This window comes from Erinaceus europaeus, chromosome 8 (genome assembly GCF_950295315.1).
Source record: "Erinaceus europaeus chromosome 8, mEriEur2.1, whole genome shotgun sequence".
NCBI classification, from domain to species: domain Eukaryota; kingdom Metazoa; phylum Chordata; class Mammalia; order Eulipotyphla; family Erinaceidae; genus Erinaceus; species Erinaceus europaeus.
The window spans coordinates 30,365,944-30,384,583 of record NC_080169.1 but is presented as its reverse complement, the minus strand read 5'-3'; the positions used below and the strand labels follow the sequence as shown (position 1 = coordinate 30,384,583).

Here is an 18,640-nt window from a genome sequence, read left to right as displayed (position 1 = left end):
TGGTACTGGGTTCTGCTGTGTGAGTTACAGAGGGAGGAGAGGAGCTTTGAAGTGAAATAGTATTTTGGTACCTTGAACAGAGGCCTAGTCTGGCAGCAAGGAAGGGGGAAGATCCTAGACTGCCTGCTCTTCTCAGACTAATTCCTGAAAGTAGGAACTCTGCTGTGAGGTCAAAGTCACTTTCCATGCCTACAAGGCAGTCTGACTCTGGTCACCAAGGTCTCTATGGCAGCTGGGACACTTTAGAGTGTGATAGGTTACCTTGATGCCACAAGGATACCTTGGTCTATTCCCTCATTCTCTGAAGGATTCTCTGGGATTTGCTTAGAGCCTATGGCTTTCACAGTTCTAAAGGACAGTCAGTCCAGTGCTCCTTTGACTCCTCAGGGGGTTCTTTAAGTCTGCAGTGTGGACTTAAATCAGTTGCAAATATGGTGCCACGGGCAGTGTGGTACAGATTACCATTTGAGTTCTTCCCTCCCTCCCCTCCTGCCCTTTTCAGATAGTGATGTTATTTTCTTTGCCAGAGATCTCATCTGTTCTCTGATGAAATTTGTTGAGTGATTTTTCTTGTAAAATTTGTTTTCTAGAGGAGAGCCACAATTCTGTGACTCGGTCACAATAGCTCCTCTCCCCCAACCAGTCATATTTTTTCTCTATATTTCTTTCTACACATTTCTTAGCTATAGCCTAAAAACTTAATTTGCATGAGTTTCCATAGGACAAATGATAACTGTGGTCTTTCAGATTATATATAGTACTTAGACCTTTCTGTGTAATCAAGTCTTGGAACAAACATCCCAGTTTGGTTAGTAATAATTGCCACAGTAATTTATAGGTTAGCATGAGTCAGCTCATATTGCTGAGTTTGTCCTTGGTCAGTATCTCTTCTTTGACCTGAGCTGAGCTCTTTATTGGGATTGTACTTCCAAGCAGGGCAGTGAGCCTACAGCATTTATACTGGTGGAAGAAGGGAGTACTTAGTATTGTTAGAGTAAGTTAGTAGCTTTACCTTCACACTGCAATGACAAGGCCTCCTTTTTTCTTGTGCTGCTCTATCTAGGTGTTGACCTTGGCCAGCAATGAGCGTATAGCCCTTACTCCCTCCATGCGACTGCTCTTTGAGATTCACCACTTAAGGACAGCCACCCCAGCAACTGTTTCCAGAGCTGGAATTCTCTATGTGAATCCTCAAGATTTGGGCTGGAATCCGTGAGTATAATTTGTTGCCCCTTTTTCTGGTAGTAAAATATGCTTATTAGAGAATTTATTATAATTTTATAAACATGCTAGATTATTAATATTAAACATTTAAAAGAAAAATTGGTAGTATGAACCATTTTTAATGTATAGTTCAGTGGGTTTAACTGAAGGATGTTACACTAAAAGGCAATCATTACTATCACCCATATATATAATTTCTTTTGACTTCCCAAACTGTAACCTCATACTCATTAACAGTAAAGCTTTACCCCTTATGGTGGGTCTAGGGGTTTGAACCTGGGTTTTTGTGCATTTGTAATTTGTGTGCTCAACCAGGTATGCCACCACCTGGCCCTCATCTCTGAATCTGAATACTGTCGGTGCCACTTAGAAGTGGAATGATCTCATAATTATCCTTTTGTAATGGGCTTCTTTCACTTAACATAATATCTTAAAATCTCAGTCCTACTGTAACTTGCCAAAATTTCATTTCCTTTAAAGGTTAAATAATAACCCATTGTATGTAATTATCACATTCTGCTTATCTATTTCATCTGTCTATGGACAGCCAGGCTGCTTTTTTTTTTTTTTTACATATATAAAAAGGAAACACTGACAAAACCGTAGGATAAGAAGGGTACAACTCCACAGAATTCCCAGCACCAGAACTCCGTATCCCATCCCCTCCCTTGATAGCTTTCCTATTCTTTATCCCTCTGAGAGTATGGACCCACGATCATTGTGGGATGAAGAAGGAGGAAGGTCCAGCTTCTATAATTTCTTCCCCACTGAATATAAACATTGACAGGTCAATCCATACTCCCAACCTGCTTCCTCTCTCTTTTCCTAGTGGGGCGGGGTTCTGGGGAATCAGAGCTCCAGGACACATTGGTGGAGCCGTCTGTCCAGGAAAGTCTGGTTGGCATCATGCTGGCATCTGGAACCTGGTAGCTAAAAAGAGAGTTAACATATAAAGCCAAACAAGTTATTGACAAATCATGAACCTAAAGGCTGGAGTAGTGCAGATGAAGAGTTGGGGGGGGGGGTCTCTGTTCTGTAGATAGCTAGTAGGCATATTTTAGTTATATTCCAAAGGGCTTATGGCTACACTAGTTTTGTTTTTTTTCCCCTGAGCCTGAAATCTGATATATGCAGGTGGATCCTAGTTATTGTATGGGGAGATGATGTCATGACTGGAACAAAGGACCAGAAAGCTGGATCAGGGAAGAGAGTAGCTCCCAAATATGGGAAAGGGGTATAAATATTGTTGACTGTAAACCCATCAATTTGATGTGATCTGGGGCCCATATTCAGCTTAGGAGCCTATGTGACCCCTGCATCCTGTAGATCTGACCTCACATTCTGTGGTCATAAGTAGGAATGTTCCAAGCTGCCCCAATATCAGGACCCATCTTCCTCAGGTGTAGAATAGAGTATGTTGTCCAGCCTCCTTTTAAAGGATGTAACATTCTCTACCATTGTTGACTAAAGTTAAGGGCAAGGTCCTATGGGTGTCCACAAAGGGGTCTGTTTTGTTGTTCTTGATACAGATGACCAGTAACAATGGAGAGAGGGATTTATTCAAGGTCTAGGCTAATCATGTCTGTTTTGGAATCTCAGGACTCCCCCACTAGAGCCCCAGCTGATGTAGTAGCCTGATAGTGACTAAAGAGTCATCATTGGGGGTTGGGTGATAGCTCAGTGGGTTAAGTGCACGTGGCACAAAGCATGGGGACCGGTGGAGGGATCCCGGTTCGAGCCCCCAGCTCTCCACCTGCAGGGAAGTCGCTTCACAGGCGGTGAAGCAGGTCTGCAGGTGTCTATCTTTCTCTTCCCCTCTCTGTCTTCCCCTCCTCTCTCCATTTCTCCCTGTCTTATCCAACAACAAAGACATCAATAACGACAATAATAATAACCACAACAATAGTAAAATAACCAGGATAACAAAAGGGAAAAGAATGGCCTCCAGGAGCAGTGGATTCATGGTGTAGGCACCAAGCCCCTGCAATAACCCTGGAGGCAAAAAAAAAAGTTAAATTTTTTTTTTTTAAAAAAAGAGTCATCATTGAAGTATGCCAGTGCCTTGCCCTTATTCAGCTTTTGTAGTCCTTGCTTTGATAAGGATAGCTTGGGAGTGAGTGAGAGAAGTATGGAAGTATAATAGGAAATAGGTGAGGTGGTATCTAAGTCTAAGTAGACACTATTTCATTATGAACTTTATACTGACTCACTGTAGACGATTGTGTACTTTTGCTTTCAGGTATATATTTTGCCCTAATTTATGGATACATGTGAACATATGTCCTATTTCATGAGATCTGGTCTATGTCTAAGTTTAGGGACTTTGTTGGGAAGTGAACCTCCTGGAATAGAATTAGAGAATACTATGAAAGGAAAAGTCTCACCAGAGTAATGAGGCTGAAGGGTTGACATTCCATGCCAGGCTGCTTTTTTAACTATTGACTGTCACAAAAGATGTCTCCATGAACATGGGAATAAAGATATTTCTTAGAGTTCCTGCTTTCAAATCTTTGGTGTACTTATGTACCCACAACTGAAAATTCTGGTTCATATGGTAATTCTAGTCTACTTTTTTTGTTGAAAAATTACCATGCTATTTTCTTTTTTTTTTTTACCATGCTATTTTCTATAGCAGATGCACCACTTTTTATTTTTCCTAACAGCACATAAATACTCTAGTTTCTCCACATCGTCTCCCACACTTGTTATTGTCCATATTTCCTACAATAGCTTTCCTAAATTGGATTAAAATAGCATTTATTTGCAGTTTTGATGTATATTTCTCTATTGTTTGGTTTCTTCCTGCCACAGTTGCCCTAGTAGGACCCAACTAAATGATTTGGAGGCCTTTATATGGCTTGAGGGCTGGGCATTCCCTGGCCCTGCTCTAGAGCAGCATCTCTCTGAGCAAGTCTCTGTCCCTTCTCTCCAAATAAGGTCTTCAAAAAAAATTTTTTCCCCTGATAGATAAATTTAGATGGAAGGGAGAAATAGAGGGAAAGAGAAAGAGACACCTGCATCTCTGCATTAGAAGCCCCCCTCCACCAACACACGCACCCACACACTGTAACTGGGGATCAGGGGCTTGAACGTGGTTCCCTGCACATGGCAATGTGCATTCAACCAGTTATGCCACTGGCTGATCCCCTTTACTATAATCTCTAAAAAACTAACATTCTCCTTTTAGGAGCTTATACAACCGACAGATCAGTAGCTAAGAAGCAGATGTGCTTTCATGTCTTCATCTCTAGTAACTCACACCAGCTCTCCTTGATTGCAAGATGTTTCCTGTCCTCTCCACTGAGACATGTTCTCTCAAGTTAGTGGTGTACTTGCAAAGTCCTGTCAGGCAAATGGACTTCAACTCTTATAACTAAAAATGTATTGAAAGTTCATATTTGGAAATTGTGTGAGAATGTACATGAAACTGAATAGTTAGAAAAACCCTGTTGTGGAGCAGAGTAGATGGCCCAGTTGTAGAGCACATGCCCTGGCACCTGTGAGGTCTTGGATTGAACCTTGTCACCACATAGCAAAACAGACAGACAGACATAAATATTAAAATAACAAACTGGAACACCCTACACAGCAGAGTGCTCTAGTCTGCTTCCCTGGAACCTCAAAACAGTCTGGTAGGAAACCTATACTCCTATTAATTTGTACTCATATAAATCACTATTTAATTAATATGAGAGGGAAAAAATTGATTGAGTGTCTCAAACTTTTTAAAGCACAGACTGAGTTTTTTAATACATAGGCTGAGTCTTTGATATGTTAACTCTCCTAAAAGCGTAGACTAGGGAAAACAGAAGCAATCAGTGGCACAGCTATATACAAATAATGTCGAAGGACATAAACTATGGTGATGGTGTATATGATACAGCAAATCCTAACAAGGGATTTTTCAAAGTTAACCCAATTGCCAAACAATGTGACTATAGCAATGACTATCTATTGCCTTCTTAACCCTAAGACAACAGGAACCTCCCACTTCTTCTATAGAGCCTATATTTCCCCTAGTCCTGGACCCTCTACGGTGGGGCCTACTTTCCTGCATGCTTCTCTCAATTCATACTAAATGATATTGCACCCACCGATCCCAGCCTAATCAACATAACAAGTACCATCTCAGCATGCTTCACTTCACACTGTGTCCAGAGACGTCAGGCATGAAATGTCAACCCTTCACCCTCATTACTCGGGTGAGACCTTTCCTTTCATAGTATTCTCTAATTCCATTCCAGGAGGTTCACTTCCTAACAAAGTCCCAAAACCTAGATGTACACCAGGTCCCATAAGATAGAGCATATGTTCACATGTATCCATAAATTAGGGCAAAATATATACCTGAAAGCAAAAATACACAATAGTTTGCACTGAGTCAGTATCAAGTTTATAATGAAATAGTGTCTAATTAGACTTAGATTCCCCCCTCATCTATTTCCTATTACAGTTCTCTCACTCACTCTAAAGCTTACCTTATCAAAGCAAGGACTGTAAAAGCTGAATAAGGGAAAGACACTGGCATACTTTAAGGATGACTTTTTAGTCACTATCAGGCCACCTCATCAGCTAGGGCCCTAATCAGGGAGTCCAGAGTCCTGTGACATCATCTCCCCAGACAATAACTAGGATCCACCTGCATATCAGATTTCAGGCTCAGGGGAAAAAAGAAAAAGAAAAAAAAAAATCTAGTGTAGCCACAGGCCCTTTGAAATATAACTAAAATATGCCTACTAGCTATCTATAAAATGGAGGACCCCTCACTCTTCATCTGCACTATTCCAGCCTTTAGGACCATGATTGATCAACAATTTGTTTGGCTTTGTATGTTAACTCTCTTTTCAGCCACCAGGTTCCAGATGCCAGCATGATGCTAACCAGACTTCGCTGGACAGACAACCCCACCAATATGTCCTGGAGCTCTGCTTCCTCAGAGCCCTTCCCCACTAGGGAAAGAGAGAGACAGGCTGGGAGTATGGATGGACCTGTCAATGCCCATGTTCATCAGGGAAGCCATTACAGAAGCCAGACCTTCCACCTTCTGCATCCCACAATGACCTTGGGTCATATTCACAGAGGGTTAAAGAATAGGAAAGATATCAGGGGAAGGAATGGAATGCATAGTTCTGGTGGTGGAAATTGTGTAGAGTTATACCCCTCTTATCCTATGGTTTAGTCAATGTTTCCTTTTAGTAAATAAAAAGTTTAAAAAAAAAAAAAAGAAACTTCCAATATATGAACATGTGCCCAAGCATGAGATACCACTTCAGAGCCACTTACTGGAAACACATAATTAGCTGTCAGATTAGAATTTCATTCAGTCCAGGGGAAAGGAGAGGGCTTTTAAAATAGCCCCAATGGAATTTTCACCTTTTATTTGTAATTGATTTCTCATTAATAGATAACTGATGCCAAGATTAACCAAGAACAATCCAAAGCTGTTTGCATAAATAAGGCCTACTCTATGAAAATGGTTTCAGGCCTTTAGGAAATGACAGACCCCACTTCCTTATAAATGCTCTGTAATGGCCTACTTACATTCTATTATGCTGGGCTTCTAAGTGCTATTAGGAGTTTATTTTACATTCTTTTCATTAAGGTAAGAATGGCCATTAAAACAACTTTTTCAAAGGGTCATTAAAAAAAATTTTTTTCTATTTAAGGAAAAGAATGAACTTGCTAAACGTGTCCCTGAAGTGGTACTCCAAGCTGTGTTGAAGGAGGGTGTGGGGAGAAGCTTTTCAGCTAGTGAATTTCTGTTTTTCAAGCCTAGTGTTCAATAAAAGCTTTCTACATTCTTTCTCAGGTATGTGGCCAGTTGGATAGACAGAAGGCAGCATCAATCAGAAAAGGCCAATTTGACTATTCTTTTTGATAAATATGTCCCTGCATGCTTGGAGAAGCTGAGAATGAGCTTTAAAACCATCACTTCAGTTCCAGAGAACAGCCTGGTTCAGGTTTGTCTCTAATTCCATAGGTCAAAGCAGCCTAATGCTGCTAGCATGGTATGGCTTGCTCAAGGCTGAAAAAGCTTTCATTCTCTTTTTCTTAAATTTACTTTTTATTTTCTTAGTGATATATAGTGATTTACAAAAGATAACAGAGGTATAATTCTCCACTGTTCCCACCACCAGAATTCTGTATCACCATTCTCTCCATTGGAAGCTGTAGTCATTCTCCCAAGGTTACAGGATATGGATTGACTATCTTCTGTAAATAAATAAATATACACATATATATTTACTGTGGTCCTGCCTTTTCTTTCTTTCTAAGTCACCTACACCTATTGCTATTTCCAAATGTCCTTCCTTTTTTTTTTTTTTTAACCTCTTCTCTCTCCTGGTCCTGATGGAATTGGAGTTCAAAACCCTCTGGTCATCTTCCCCTAACATTTCTCCACCACTGAGAATTTGAGCCAACATTCTTAATGGGGTGCAGAAGGTGGGAGTTCTCTAATGCTTCTCTACTATACATGGACATTGGCAGGTTGACCCATAACCTCAGCCTGTTTTCTTTTTTCTTTTTCTTTTTTCTTCTTTTTCTTATTAGTGATTAGATAATGACTGACATGACTATGAGATAATAGAGGTTACAGTTCCATACTATTCCCACCACCAGAGTTCTGTATCCTATCCCCTCCATTGAAAGCTTCCCTAGGAAGCTTCCCTCTAGGAGTATGAACCAAAGATTTTTATAGGATACAGAAGGTGGGAGGTCTGACTTCTGTAATTGCTTCTCCACTCAACATGAGCATTGACAGTTTGATCCATATCCCATCCTGTTTCTTTCTTTCCCTAGTGGGGCAAGGCTCTGGAGAGGCGGGGTTCCAGGAAACATTGATGAGGTTGTCTGCCTAGAGCAGACAGGTTGGCGTCATGGTTGCATCTGTTGCTTGGTAGCTGAAAAGCATTAAGATATAAAGCAAAACAATTTAATAATTGGGAACCTAAATGTAAGAATATGAGATTTGGGGTCTTTATGTTGAAAGAAGCTAGAAAGTATATTTTACGTATATTCCAAGGGAACCATGAGTTGACTAATTTTTCCCTGAGCCCAACAGCTAACAGGCAGATGGGCTGAAAGTATTGTTGGAAGATAATATCAGAGCTGGGAATAGGACTAGTAATCTGGATCAGGGCAGAAAGTAGCTCCCAAATTTGGGAAAAGTATATAAATGCCATTAGCTTTAAACCCTATTGATCATCCCCAGTGGGGTAGGGCTCTAGAGAGGTGAGGTTTCAGGGCACACTGGTGATGTCATCTGCTCATGAAAGTCAAGATGGAATCATGTTAGCTTCTGCAACTTGGTGGCTGAAAGGCAGTAAGATATAAAGCAGAACAAAATGATTAGTGAACTGGAACCAAAAGGTAGGAATAGAGCAAATGAGAATGCAAAGAAGCTAGGAAGTCTGTTTTAGGTATATGCCTAGAGGCTTTCTTAGTTTTTGCTTGAGTTTGACTGCTAACATGGAGTTGGACAAACATATTATCTGGGAATATGGTTCATAGTTGAGAATAGGACTAGAAAGTTGGACGAGGGTAGGGAGTAGTTCTCAGTCTTGAAGAAAACCTATTAACTGTTTACCCCATCCACGTGACCCAGGAACCATAGATATTCATATTTAGCATAGGAGCCTGTGTAACCCTGTCAGTCTGAGCTCACAGTTGATGGTCACAGCTGGAGACATTCTAGGCTGCACTAATTTCAAGATTTGTATTCCTTGAGTGGCAGGGTAGGTTGCCTCTCACTCATCTTTAAATGGAAAGAGTGTGCTAATTGTATCTTCTAGATTAGATATTCTTCCTTCTGCATGAGTGAGTCTACTTCCTAAGCTTTCTACTTGAACTTGTACTGTACTCAAAGTATGTGTTTTTCACTCCTTGAAATTCTGTTTAAAGGTTTTTATTTTTTCATGCTTTCTAACTGATTACTGAACTCTGACCGAAACTCTTCTTTAATGTTTTCTAGTTTATTAGAAGATTTTGTTCAAGGTTCTTCTTTTGTGTTTCCTAGATCCTTATTGATATATTCTTTCAACTTTTGAATATGCTTCTCTATACTATGCTTAGTTCTTGGAAAGTCCTCATAATGAGCTTTCTTAGTCTTTCTATGATAACCCCTTTATGTCTGTATTTTCTTGGAATCCTTCTGTTTCATTTCTGTCTGATTTTGCACATTTGGTAGTTTGTTTCTATAGTATTTCTGTTTATGTATTTATTGTGCTGGTTATTGTTGGCCAGCAGGTGGTGCCCTGGGCTTTGCTTTGTTTATATGTTGAATGGCGGGAGGAGTGGAGGCTGGGATTAGGGTTTTTTGGTTGTTTTTTGTTGTTGTTGTTGTTGTTGTTTTTGGTGTGTCCTTGCCTGTAATTAAGTAGACTAACACCTCTAAAGTCATGGATTAAAAGATTTTAAGTTCCCTTCTCTCACAGCAAGCACTATGTGTTGCCTTAACTGCTGCTATGTGTAGAGAGAAAATGACACTGTTCTCTGATAAGCTCTATGTTCTTTGTGTTTGGCTTTAGTCCCACACCCCTTCACATCACAACCGTGCACAGTAGGACCTAGCTGAGGCTGTGGTGTTTCTGTGACTGTCTCAGTGGTAGTTGAATTTTGTTTAGTTGTAGATATTTGTTTTAGGGGAGAGGCTGTTTTGGTAGCTGCTACTCCATAGCCACCTTCTCTTTTAAGATGGAAAGATTGCTAGTTTCTAGGTTGATCCCACTTTCCTCCTCTGTAGCACTTATATTCATAAGTGTCCTTTCTTTTTCTCTCTTTCTTTCTTTCTTTCTTCCTCTCCTTCTTCTTCTTTTTTAATGACATAGACTTTTTATGATGTACCTATAACATTCTATTTTCATTTGAAATTATAGTCTGTTTCTTTCTGAGACCATGAACTGGAAAGCTGGAACTACAATACATTATATATACATAGTTGTATGTCCCCAAAGATGTATGTAGTTCCTAGCTTACAACAAAGGCTAATTATGTGTTTGCCAATTCATTTGTTCCAAGTATATTTGACTAGAATAAGAACAAATTGTAATAGTCTTTTTACAAAATTTTTAATTATCTTTATTTATTTATTGGATAGACAGCCAGAAATTGAGAGGAAGAGGGGGAGATAGACAAGTAGAGAGACAGAGAGACACCTGCTGCACTGCTTCACAACTCGCAAAGCTTTCCCCCTGCAGGTGGGGATCAGGGACTCAAACCTGGGTCCTTGTGCACTGTAATATGTGTGCTCAACCAGGTGTGCCACCACCCAGCCCCCGTAACAGTCTTTTTAAACACTTGATCTCTTGAGAAGCTGGCCCAAAGATGCTCAGTCTGTTTTTTTTAATCGATGCAGTTAAAAGATGTTGTCCTGTAAGTAAGAAGAAACCTTTGAGATCTAGTCTGTAGCTTCTACTACTCACATACCCTTATCCATTCTCCCTTTCCTTTCTCCCCTAAAAATTTTTTTTTCATCTTTATTTTATGATTACTTTTATTTTGCATTATAATTAGTATTTTAAAAAACACAATGAATGTGAAATCTAACGGTAATTTTATGTCAAAATATTTTTAAAGTAGAGTCACCGTACATGGAGATTTCTTAATATTTCAGGGGTACATCTTTTCTGATCCTCATTTTGACACAGCTAGAAAGTGATATATGCATATGCAGGGGATTTGTCATGAAAGTAAATGAAAATAATACACAGCACACAGAAGTGAAGATTGTGATATTAATCTCAGTATGAAGAAAAACCATCCCCAGTCTTGTCTTATAAAGACAAGCATAAAACTCCACAAAAGCTTTATAATGGGAAACCTGTTTTCAATTCCCTTAACGGGCAAAATTGGTTTCTAAGTACTCTGTAACTATTAAGTTACTATGTTACCAAATGTGTTTGAAGCTAAATTAGACATAGTCACAAACATAATAAGAAGAGAAAGTTCAGGTTTTTGGATAATTCACACACCAATTAAGTAAACGATAGTCTTCAACAGCAATTATCTGAGGTATAATTTATTTCTGAAAGCAGGTCTGAATTTATTCATAATGAATTAATTATGTGGTTAGCTTAATTAGGCTTCCTCTGGTGTAATACTTGCAAAAAGCATGATCGTATTCTTTCTCAAATTGAGTTTTGTATTTGTGTGCTTCTGTGTGGTGTGAAGGTTTTCATTCAAGATTAATAATGGTGAAAATAGGTCAGTAGAAAGTAATATGACATTTCTCTCATTTCCTTCTTTTATGCTAGAGTAACGTTTTATCATTAACGCCTTTCTAGCTGTTATTTTTATAAAGTAATAACTTTTTCTGCAATTACTTATTACTTGAGATGAAATGGATATAAAAATACTTCAGAATATTCATTTTGAGAAAGATATGTTCTATGATTTCTAATATGTTAAATTACTTTTGTTTTCTGTTTGGCAATGTTTACTAACTCTCTCTCTCTCTCTCTCTCTCTCTCTATATATATATATATATATATATATATATACTAAAGTATGATATATTGATATATACTAAAGTATGATTTTACTAATTGCTGACACAGAGCTCAACTTTTTTTCCAAGTGCTATATTTGAGAGGAAACAGAAACATCATGTAAGTTAAGACAGCCTTCAAATCGATGAATAAAAACACATTGAGGTCTTTCAACCTTTCAGGTTCTGATCTGGGCAATTTTGTAGACTAACATATCTTCAACTCAGAAATAGCAAAGCCTTGAAGTTTTACATCATTTTTCTTGATAGCAAATTAGCTATTCTATTGAAAGATTATTTTAGATTAGCAAGCATAGCTCATTATAAAACATTAGAAATCAAGAGGGGAAATGAACAAATATAACAGCTGCTCAAATATCTAAATTAAAAGCATTTCAAAATTCCTTTCAGTACCCCTTTTGCTTGTTACCATGGATTTTGTCCATGTTTCCTAGCAGGCAGGAAAAATGTGCACACAATCTTCATTTGCCTTGTTAATGTTCTCATCTCACAAAATAACATTGTCACATCAACTTTCAGTGGATAACAACTGTATATATTGCTCTTTCCAAAAAGTAGGATGGGAGAAGTCTCAACTTTTTTGAGGGTCTGTGGCATTGCCAATTTTGTGCTTTAGATAACCAGCTGAAAACCATTTTGTGTGTGTGTGTGTGTGTGTGTGTGTGTGTGTGGTTGTTTGGTTTTTTTTGCCTCCAAGGTTATCACTGGGGCTATCTGCCAGCAGTACGAATCCACTGCTCCTGTTCTGGGTAGCCAATTTTCCCCTATTTTAGTAGGATAGGATAGAGCAGAGGGGAAGGTAAGACAGACACCTGCAGACCTGCTCCACCACTTGTGAAGCGACCCCACCACAGGTGGGGAACTGGGCGCTCAAACAGGGGAATCGGTCCTTGTGCTTGTCCCTGCACTTTATACTATGTGCGTTTAACCTGGTGCACTATCTCAATCCCCCCTCAATACCATGTTCTTTATTAGTTGTTTCACAGAGGAAGGGTTTTTGCTGCAGGCACTCCTCCATCATTACTGAGCCGATGGCCCTGAATACCATGTGGTTTTTGGACTAAGAAAGCACATTGTAATTTTACCTGGTGAGTGTGAGAACAAATTCCCTAACAGCATTTTTCAAGGTGAGATTTTAGTCTGGTGTCCAAAAACATTACTTGGGCTATGGCTGCTGGTCTGACTTTCTAAATTTATAACAACCAGTGGGACAAAGGACTAGGTTGTCTGGTGTACAGTAAAAGGGACTATATCCTGCAATTGATTCCATTGATAAGGAAAAATGTCTTGAGGTTGTTTTTAGCTGTGAAAGTGTACCCTCGAATATAATGTATAAGGCACCCTGTTTTTAATAGGAATATGAAAACAATCATTTCTTTTTGTGTGCCTGTATTTCTGTTTAGCCAATTGATTATTAATTGGGTAATTTAAGACTCTGTTTTCAGAATAATTTGTTTATCTCCCAACATAACACACTATATAGTTGAGAAGAATGATATATCTTATGAATAAAGTAGATTTGCAAAAAAAAATGTAAACTTACAATACTATTTTAAAGATTTTTGCCCTACAATGCTTATTTCTTTTTCTTTAGACTATTTGTGTTCTTCTGGAATGTTTGTTAACTCCTGAAAATGTACCTTCTGACAGTCCAAAAGAAGTCTATGAAGTCTATTTTGTCTTTGCTTGTATCTGGGCATTTGGAGGCATTCTGCTACAAGATCAGGTATGTTTAGAAATAGTTCATGAAACCAGTTATATTCAGGGAGGATATGTAGGATATGTGACTCTTAAATTAGCATAAGAAGTCTCTCCTGCTTGCCTCATTTTCTCTGAAATCTGTACACTGTCACATTTTCTTATTTGCTTATGTAATTAATTGTCATCATGGTTATTGCTGGGGCTCAGTGCCTGATCATGAATCCATTGATCCTAACAGCCATCTCCCCTCTTTTCTTCTTCTTCTACCTTTTTTTTAAGAGACAGGAAGAAATTAACAGGCATGGGGAGATAGAGAGGGGGCTGGGTGGTAGCACAGTGGGATAAGCGCACATGGCGTAAAGCGCAAGGACCGGTGTTAAGGTTCCTGGTTTGAACCCCCGGCTCCCCACCATGAAGCAGGTTTGCAGGTATCTTTCTCTCTTCCTCTCTGTCTTTCCTTCCTCTGTGGATTTCTCTCTCCTATTCAACAACAGCAATGACAACAATAATAATAAATATAACAACAAGGGCAACAAAAATGGGAAAAAATGGCCTCCAGGAGCAGTGGATTTGTAGTGCACACACCGAGCCCCAACGATAACCCTGGAGGCAAGAGAGGAAGAGAGAGAGAGAGAGAGAGAGAGACCTGCAGTCCCGACCGAGGTACTGCATTATCACTTCCCTCTCCCCACCCCCTCAGGTGGGTACCAGGGGGCTTGAACCTGTTCCCCTGCACATGGTTATGTGTACTCTCTGCCAATTGCACTACTTTCTGGTCCCTATCACATTTTCTAGGCAAGCTTATCCAGGTTGACAGTTGTAACCTTGGTTGACAATAGCAAATCCTTATCCTTCCACCAGGTCTCTTCTGATCTCAAGGCTCAGTGTGTCCCCTCGCCCTAAAGCAACACCAGCTGCATTCTGTTCCATAGACCAGTCACACTTAATTGGTCCACAACACAGTTCTTCATCTACCCATTTTGTAGCTCCTCTTTTATTCATTTTGCTCTCCAGTGATGCATTCCTCTCAGTTGTTCTCATTCTTCTTCTTCTAGCATTTGCCCTTCTTCCGTAGCCAGTCAACAGAGTCAGGTTGAGCCTGATGTAAAGTTTCGAGACCTCCTTTGAATCTGGAGAGGTGGCAGTCGTTGACTATGTGGGTCATAGTCTGTCTGTAGCCGCAGGGGCAGTTCGGGTCGTCTCTGGCTCCCCAGCGATGGAACATAGCAGAGCACCGGCCATGGCCTGTTTGATACCGATTGAGGAGGGCCCAATCATAACGTGCTAGGTCAAAGCCGGGTGGACGCTTGCAGGGGTCTGTGATGAGGTGTTTGTTCTTTACCTCAGCTGACTGACAACTCTGTTTCCAAGAGTCTGGAACAGAGAAGTTCAGTGTAGGCGTAGGGGACCAGATTGAATGACGAGACGTCAAGCGTTGGACAGGGTGGGCGAAGATATCTGCGTATATTGGCAGGTCCGGTCGAGGGTAGACGTGGGAAATGAACTTAGATGATGCCGCATCCTGACGAATATCTGGCGGGACGATGTTGCTAAGAACTGGCAGCCATGTAACCAGGGTGGAATGGATGGTTCCAGAAATTATCCTCATGGAGGAATATAATTTGGAATTGACCAAGTGGACATGGGGGCTACGGAACCATACTGGGGCACAGTATTCTGCAGTGGAATAGCATAATGCCAGAGATGATGATCGTAGTGTGGAAGCGCTCACGCCCCATGAGGAGCTGGCCAGTCTTGCAATGATGTTATTCCTCGCGCCCACCTTTGCTGCAGTTTTTATGAGATGTTCGTGAAATGACAGGGTGCGATCGAGAGTAACGCCAAGATAGACTGGCTGGACTTCATGCCGGATTCTCGTATCATCAAGCTGCACATTAAGCTCACGCGAGGCCGAGGCATGGTGTAGATGGAAAACAGATGATACCGTTTTTGCAGTGTTAGGGATTAGTCGCCATTTTTTACAGTAATCAGATATCAGAGACATGTTTTTCGTGAGTGTTTCCTCGAGGATGTCAAACTTGGATGCCTGAGTTGCACAGCAGATGTCATCAGCGTAGATGAACTTCCTTGAAGAAGTTTCTGGAAGGTCATTGATGTAAATATTAAATAGCGTAGGAGCCAGAACAGAGCCCTGGGGGAGGCCACTTGAGACAAGTCTCCATCTGCTAGACTTGTCACCCAGATGCACCTGGAATCTTCTGTTTTGGAGAAGAAACAATATAGTGTTGGCCACCCATGGAGGCAGGCATCTTGAGATCTTGACTAGGAGACCACGGTGCCAGACCGAGTCATAGGCTGCTGTGAGATCAATATTGTTCTCATTTAAAACCTGTAACATGTTCGTCTTTATTTGCACCATCTGATGTTTTTCATATTCTTTCAGTGGCAGTTACAAAATAGCTATCTGTCTCCACCACTTCTCCATTCCTAGAGCCTTAATTCAGGTGTGTATCATCCTTAGGTTGCAATGTGCTACTTAGACTACCATAACAAGATACCATATACTAGATGGCTTAAATAATTGCAGTTTATTAATTTTACATTCTGGAGACGAGATATCCAAGGTTAGGATGACAACATGGCTACATTCTAGGAAGAATTCTGATCTTGGTTTGCTGCCATTTTGTTGGATCCTCACATGGCATGGGTGATGGGGAGAAGTTCTTCCCTTCATTTAAGGGAACTGTTAGCATTATAAGGGCCCAGCCCTTACAGTCTCATCTAAATGTAATTATCTCCAAGAGGTCCTAGATTTTTGAGTCCGGGGGACAGGTGGTGAAGGGGGAAAATATCTGAAATGAGAACTTGCAAAAGCATTTGTGTACACACACACACACACACACACACACACACACACACACACACACACACACACACACTAATTAGACTGGGCAGGATGTGCATTTTCTCTACTTTAGAAATCTGCAGGGGCCGGGCAGTAGGACACCTGGCTAAGTGCACATATTACAGGTTCAAGCCCCTAGTCCCCACCTGCAGGGGGTCGACTTCACAAACAATGAAGCAGAGCTGCAGGTCTCTCTCTCCTTCTCCTTCTCTCTCTCTCTCTCTCCCTCTCTCTTTCCCTCTCCCCTCTCAATTTCTCTCTGATTCTAGCCAATAAGAAATAAATATACTTAAAAAATCTGTACATACTCTTACTTCTCTGTGCAGGTTTTCACTTACGATCTTTATAGTCATTCTTTAAGGCATTCTCACTGTGAAGATGAAAGTATGGCTCAGAGAGATGAAGTAACTTGGCAAGGCTAGGAACTGACAGGATCCGAATTCTCACCCATTTGTGTCTGGCATCTCAGGGCCTCTCCTGGTTTTAGTGTTTCTATAGATACCACTGAGTGTTTGTATGAAGATTAGATGGCACAAGTGTTCCAGATTTCCCAGCATGTTTGTTTCTAAATGCAAACAATGAATTTTCACTCGAAGATGTTACAGCCTATTGTAAGCCCCATTTCCCATGGCTTATTCACTGTGAGCCCTGAAATACATGGTTGCTATAACCCATGGGTCAGTTCCTCTTCTTGTTACTAGGTTACACAAGTCACGTCTATACTTAAATCTGGCATTTACTTGGTCTCCTGGATCTTATTTCAACCCTTCTTAGAAGCCAGATTCCCTTTGTAATTCCCAAGTGCTTTCTAAAGAATTAGAGATTGAGTAGCCTTGAATGAGAGTGAAGTATCTGCTGGATAACTTTGTGTAATTTTTCTCAAAGGCAAAATTTACAGCATGTGGATTTCTCATTACAGAGGCACTTGCAGCATCTTCTCACCTTGTTCTGTTCTTCCTTGTGCTGTTTGCTTTTAGGTGTTAGTTTTGTTAGTTTGTTTGCCATGGGTTTCTCCGTTTCCAGGAGCAGGCAGTGTTAAGCACCCATGTTACAGTGTGTAAGGACCCAGGTTCAGGATCCCATTCTCCATCAGCAGAGTGAAATATTCACGGGCAGTGAAGCAGAGCTGCAGGCATCTCTGTCCACCCTTTTTCACTATCAGTTTATGTCTCTATCCAATAAAAAAAGTGCTTTAAAAATAAATAGGGAGTCAGACAGTAGCACAGCGGGTTAAGTGCATATGGCACGAAGCGCAAGGACCTGCGTAAGGATCCTGGTTCGAGCCCCCAACTCCCCACATGGAGGGGAGTCACTTCACAGGTGGTGAAGCAGGTCTGCAGGTGTCTGTCTTTCTCTCCCTCTCTCTGTCTTCCCCTCTTCTTTCCATTTCTCTCTCTGTCCTATTCAACAAGGATGACAACAACAACAGCAATAATAACTACAATAATCAAAAACAAGGGCAACAAAAGGGAAATTAAATAAATAAATGTAAAAAAATTTTTTAAAAAGTAAAATTACATGAATGTGTCAGACAGTTGGGTTCTGGCCACATCTAATCATAACTCTCTGTCATCCCAACTCTTTTCATCTTTCTAATTCCCGAACATGGTAGCTTCACACCTAATTGTTCAAACTGGAATCTGGGCATTATACTGGGCCTTAGTCCAGATACTCTGGCCTAGATTAATAATCTACATCATTATCATCATCTTTAAATTTTTCAACAAGCTCTCTGAAACTTTCAAAAGAGGCTATGAAGTTGCAAACATGAATGGAGCAGGCACTTGGAGTTCAGTAATTCTTAGTGCCTATGGTATGGCCAAGATTGTGCTTAGGGCTTTTCACAGACCAGTTCATTGGATCTTCAAAAAAGTAAAACCTCTGTGAATAAGTACAACTGTCTTTTCTTTTTAACAATAAGGATATGAAGCAGAGAGGTAGTCTCTCTTTTTCTCCTTTCTTCTCTATTTTTTAAATTTATTTATTTATTTATTTCCTTTTCTTGCCCTTGTTGTTTTATTGTTGTAGTTATTATTAATGTCTTTGTTGTTGGATAGGACAGAGAGAAATAGAAAGAGGAGAGGAAGACAGAGAGAGAAAGATAAGATACCCGCAGACCTGCTTCACTGCCTGTGAGGCGATTCCCCTACAGGTGGGGAGCCGGAGGCTCGAACTAGGATCCTTACACCAGTCCTTGTGCTTCGCACCATCTGTGCTTCTCTCTATATATATTTAACACAGAGAAATCGAGAGGGAATTAGGAGATAGGGAGAGGGAGAGAGAAACACCTGGGGCACTGCTGCACCACTTGTGAAGCTTCTTTTGCAGGTGGGGATCAGGGG

The 18,640-nt window shown here is 40.4% G+C and overlaps 1 protein-coding gene across 1 annotated transcript in view; it reads left to right on the top strand.

The window, feature by feature from the left end:
• The window catches only part of DNAH11 (dynein axonemal heavy chain 11), a 388,706-nt gene that overhangs the window by 184,649 nt on the left and 185,417 nt on the right, over nucleotides 1-18,640 (top strand). The window contains 3 exon segments of the mRNA XM_060196111.1: nucleotides 1,064-1,212; nucleotides 7,034-7,184; nucleotides 13,326-13,457. Coding sequence (XP_060052094.1) covers nucleotides 1,064-1,212; nucleotides 7,034-7,184; nucleotides 13,326-13,457 — 432 coding nt within the window.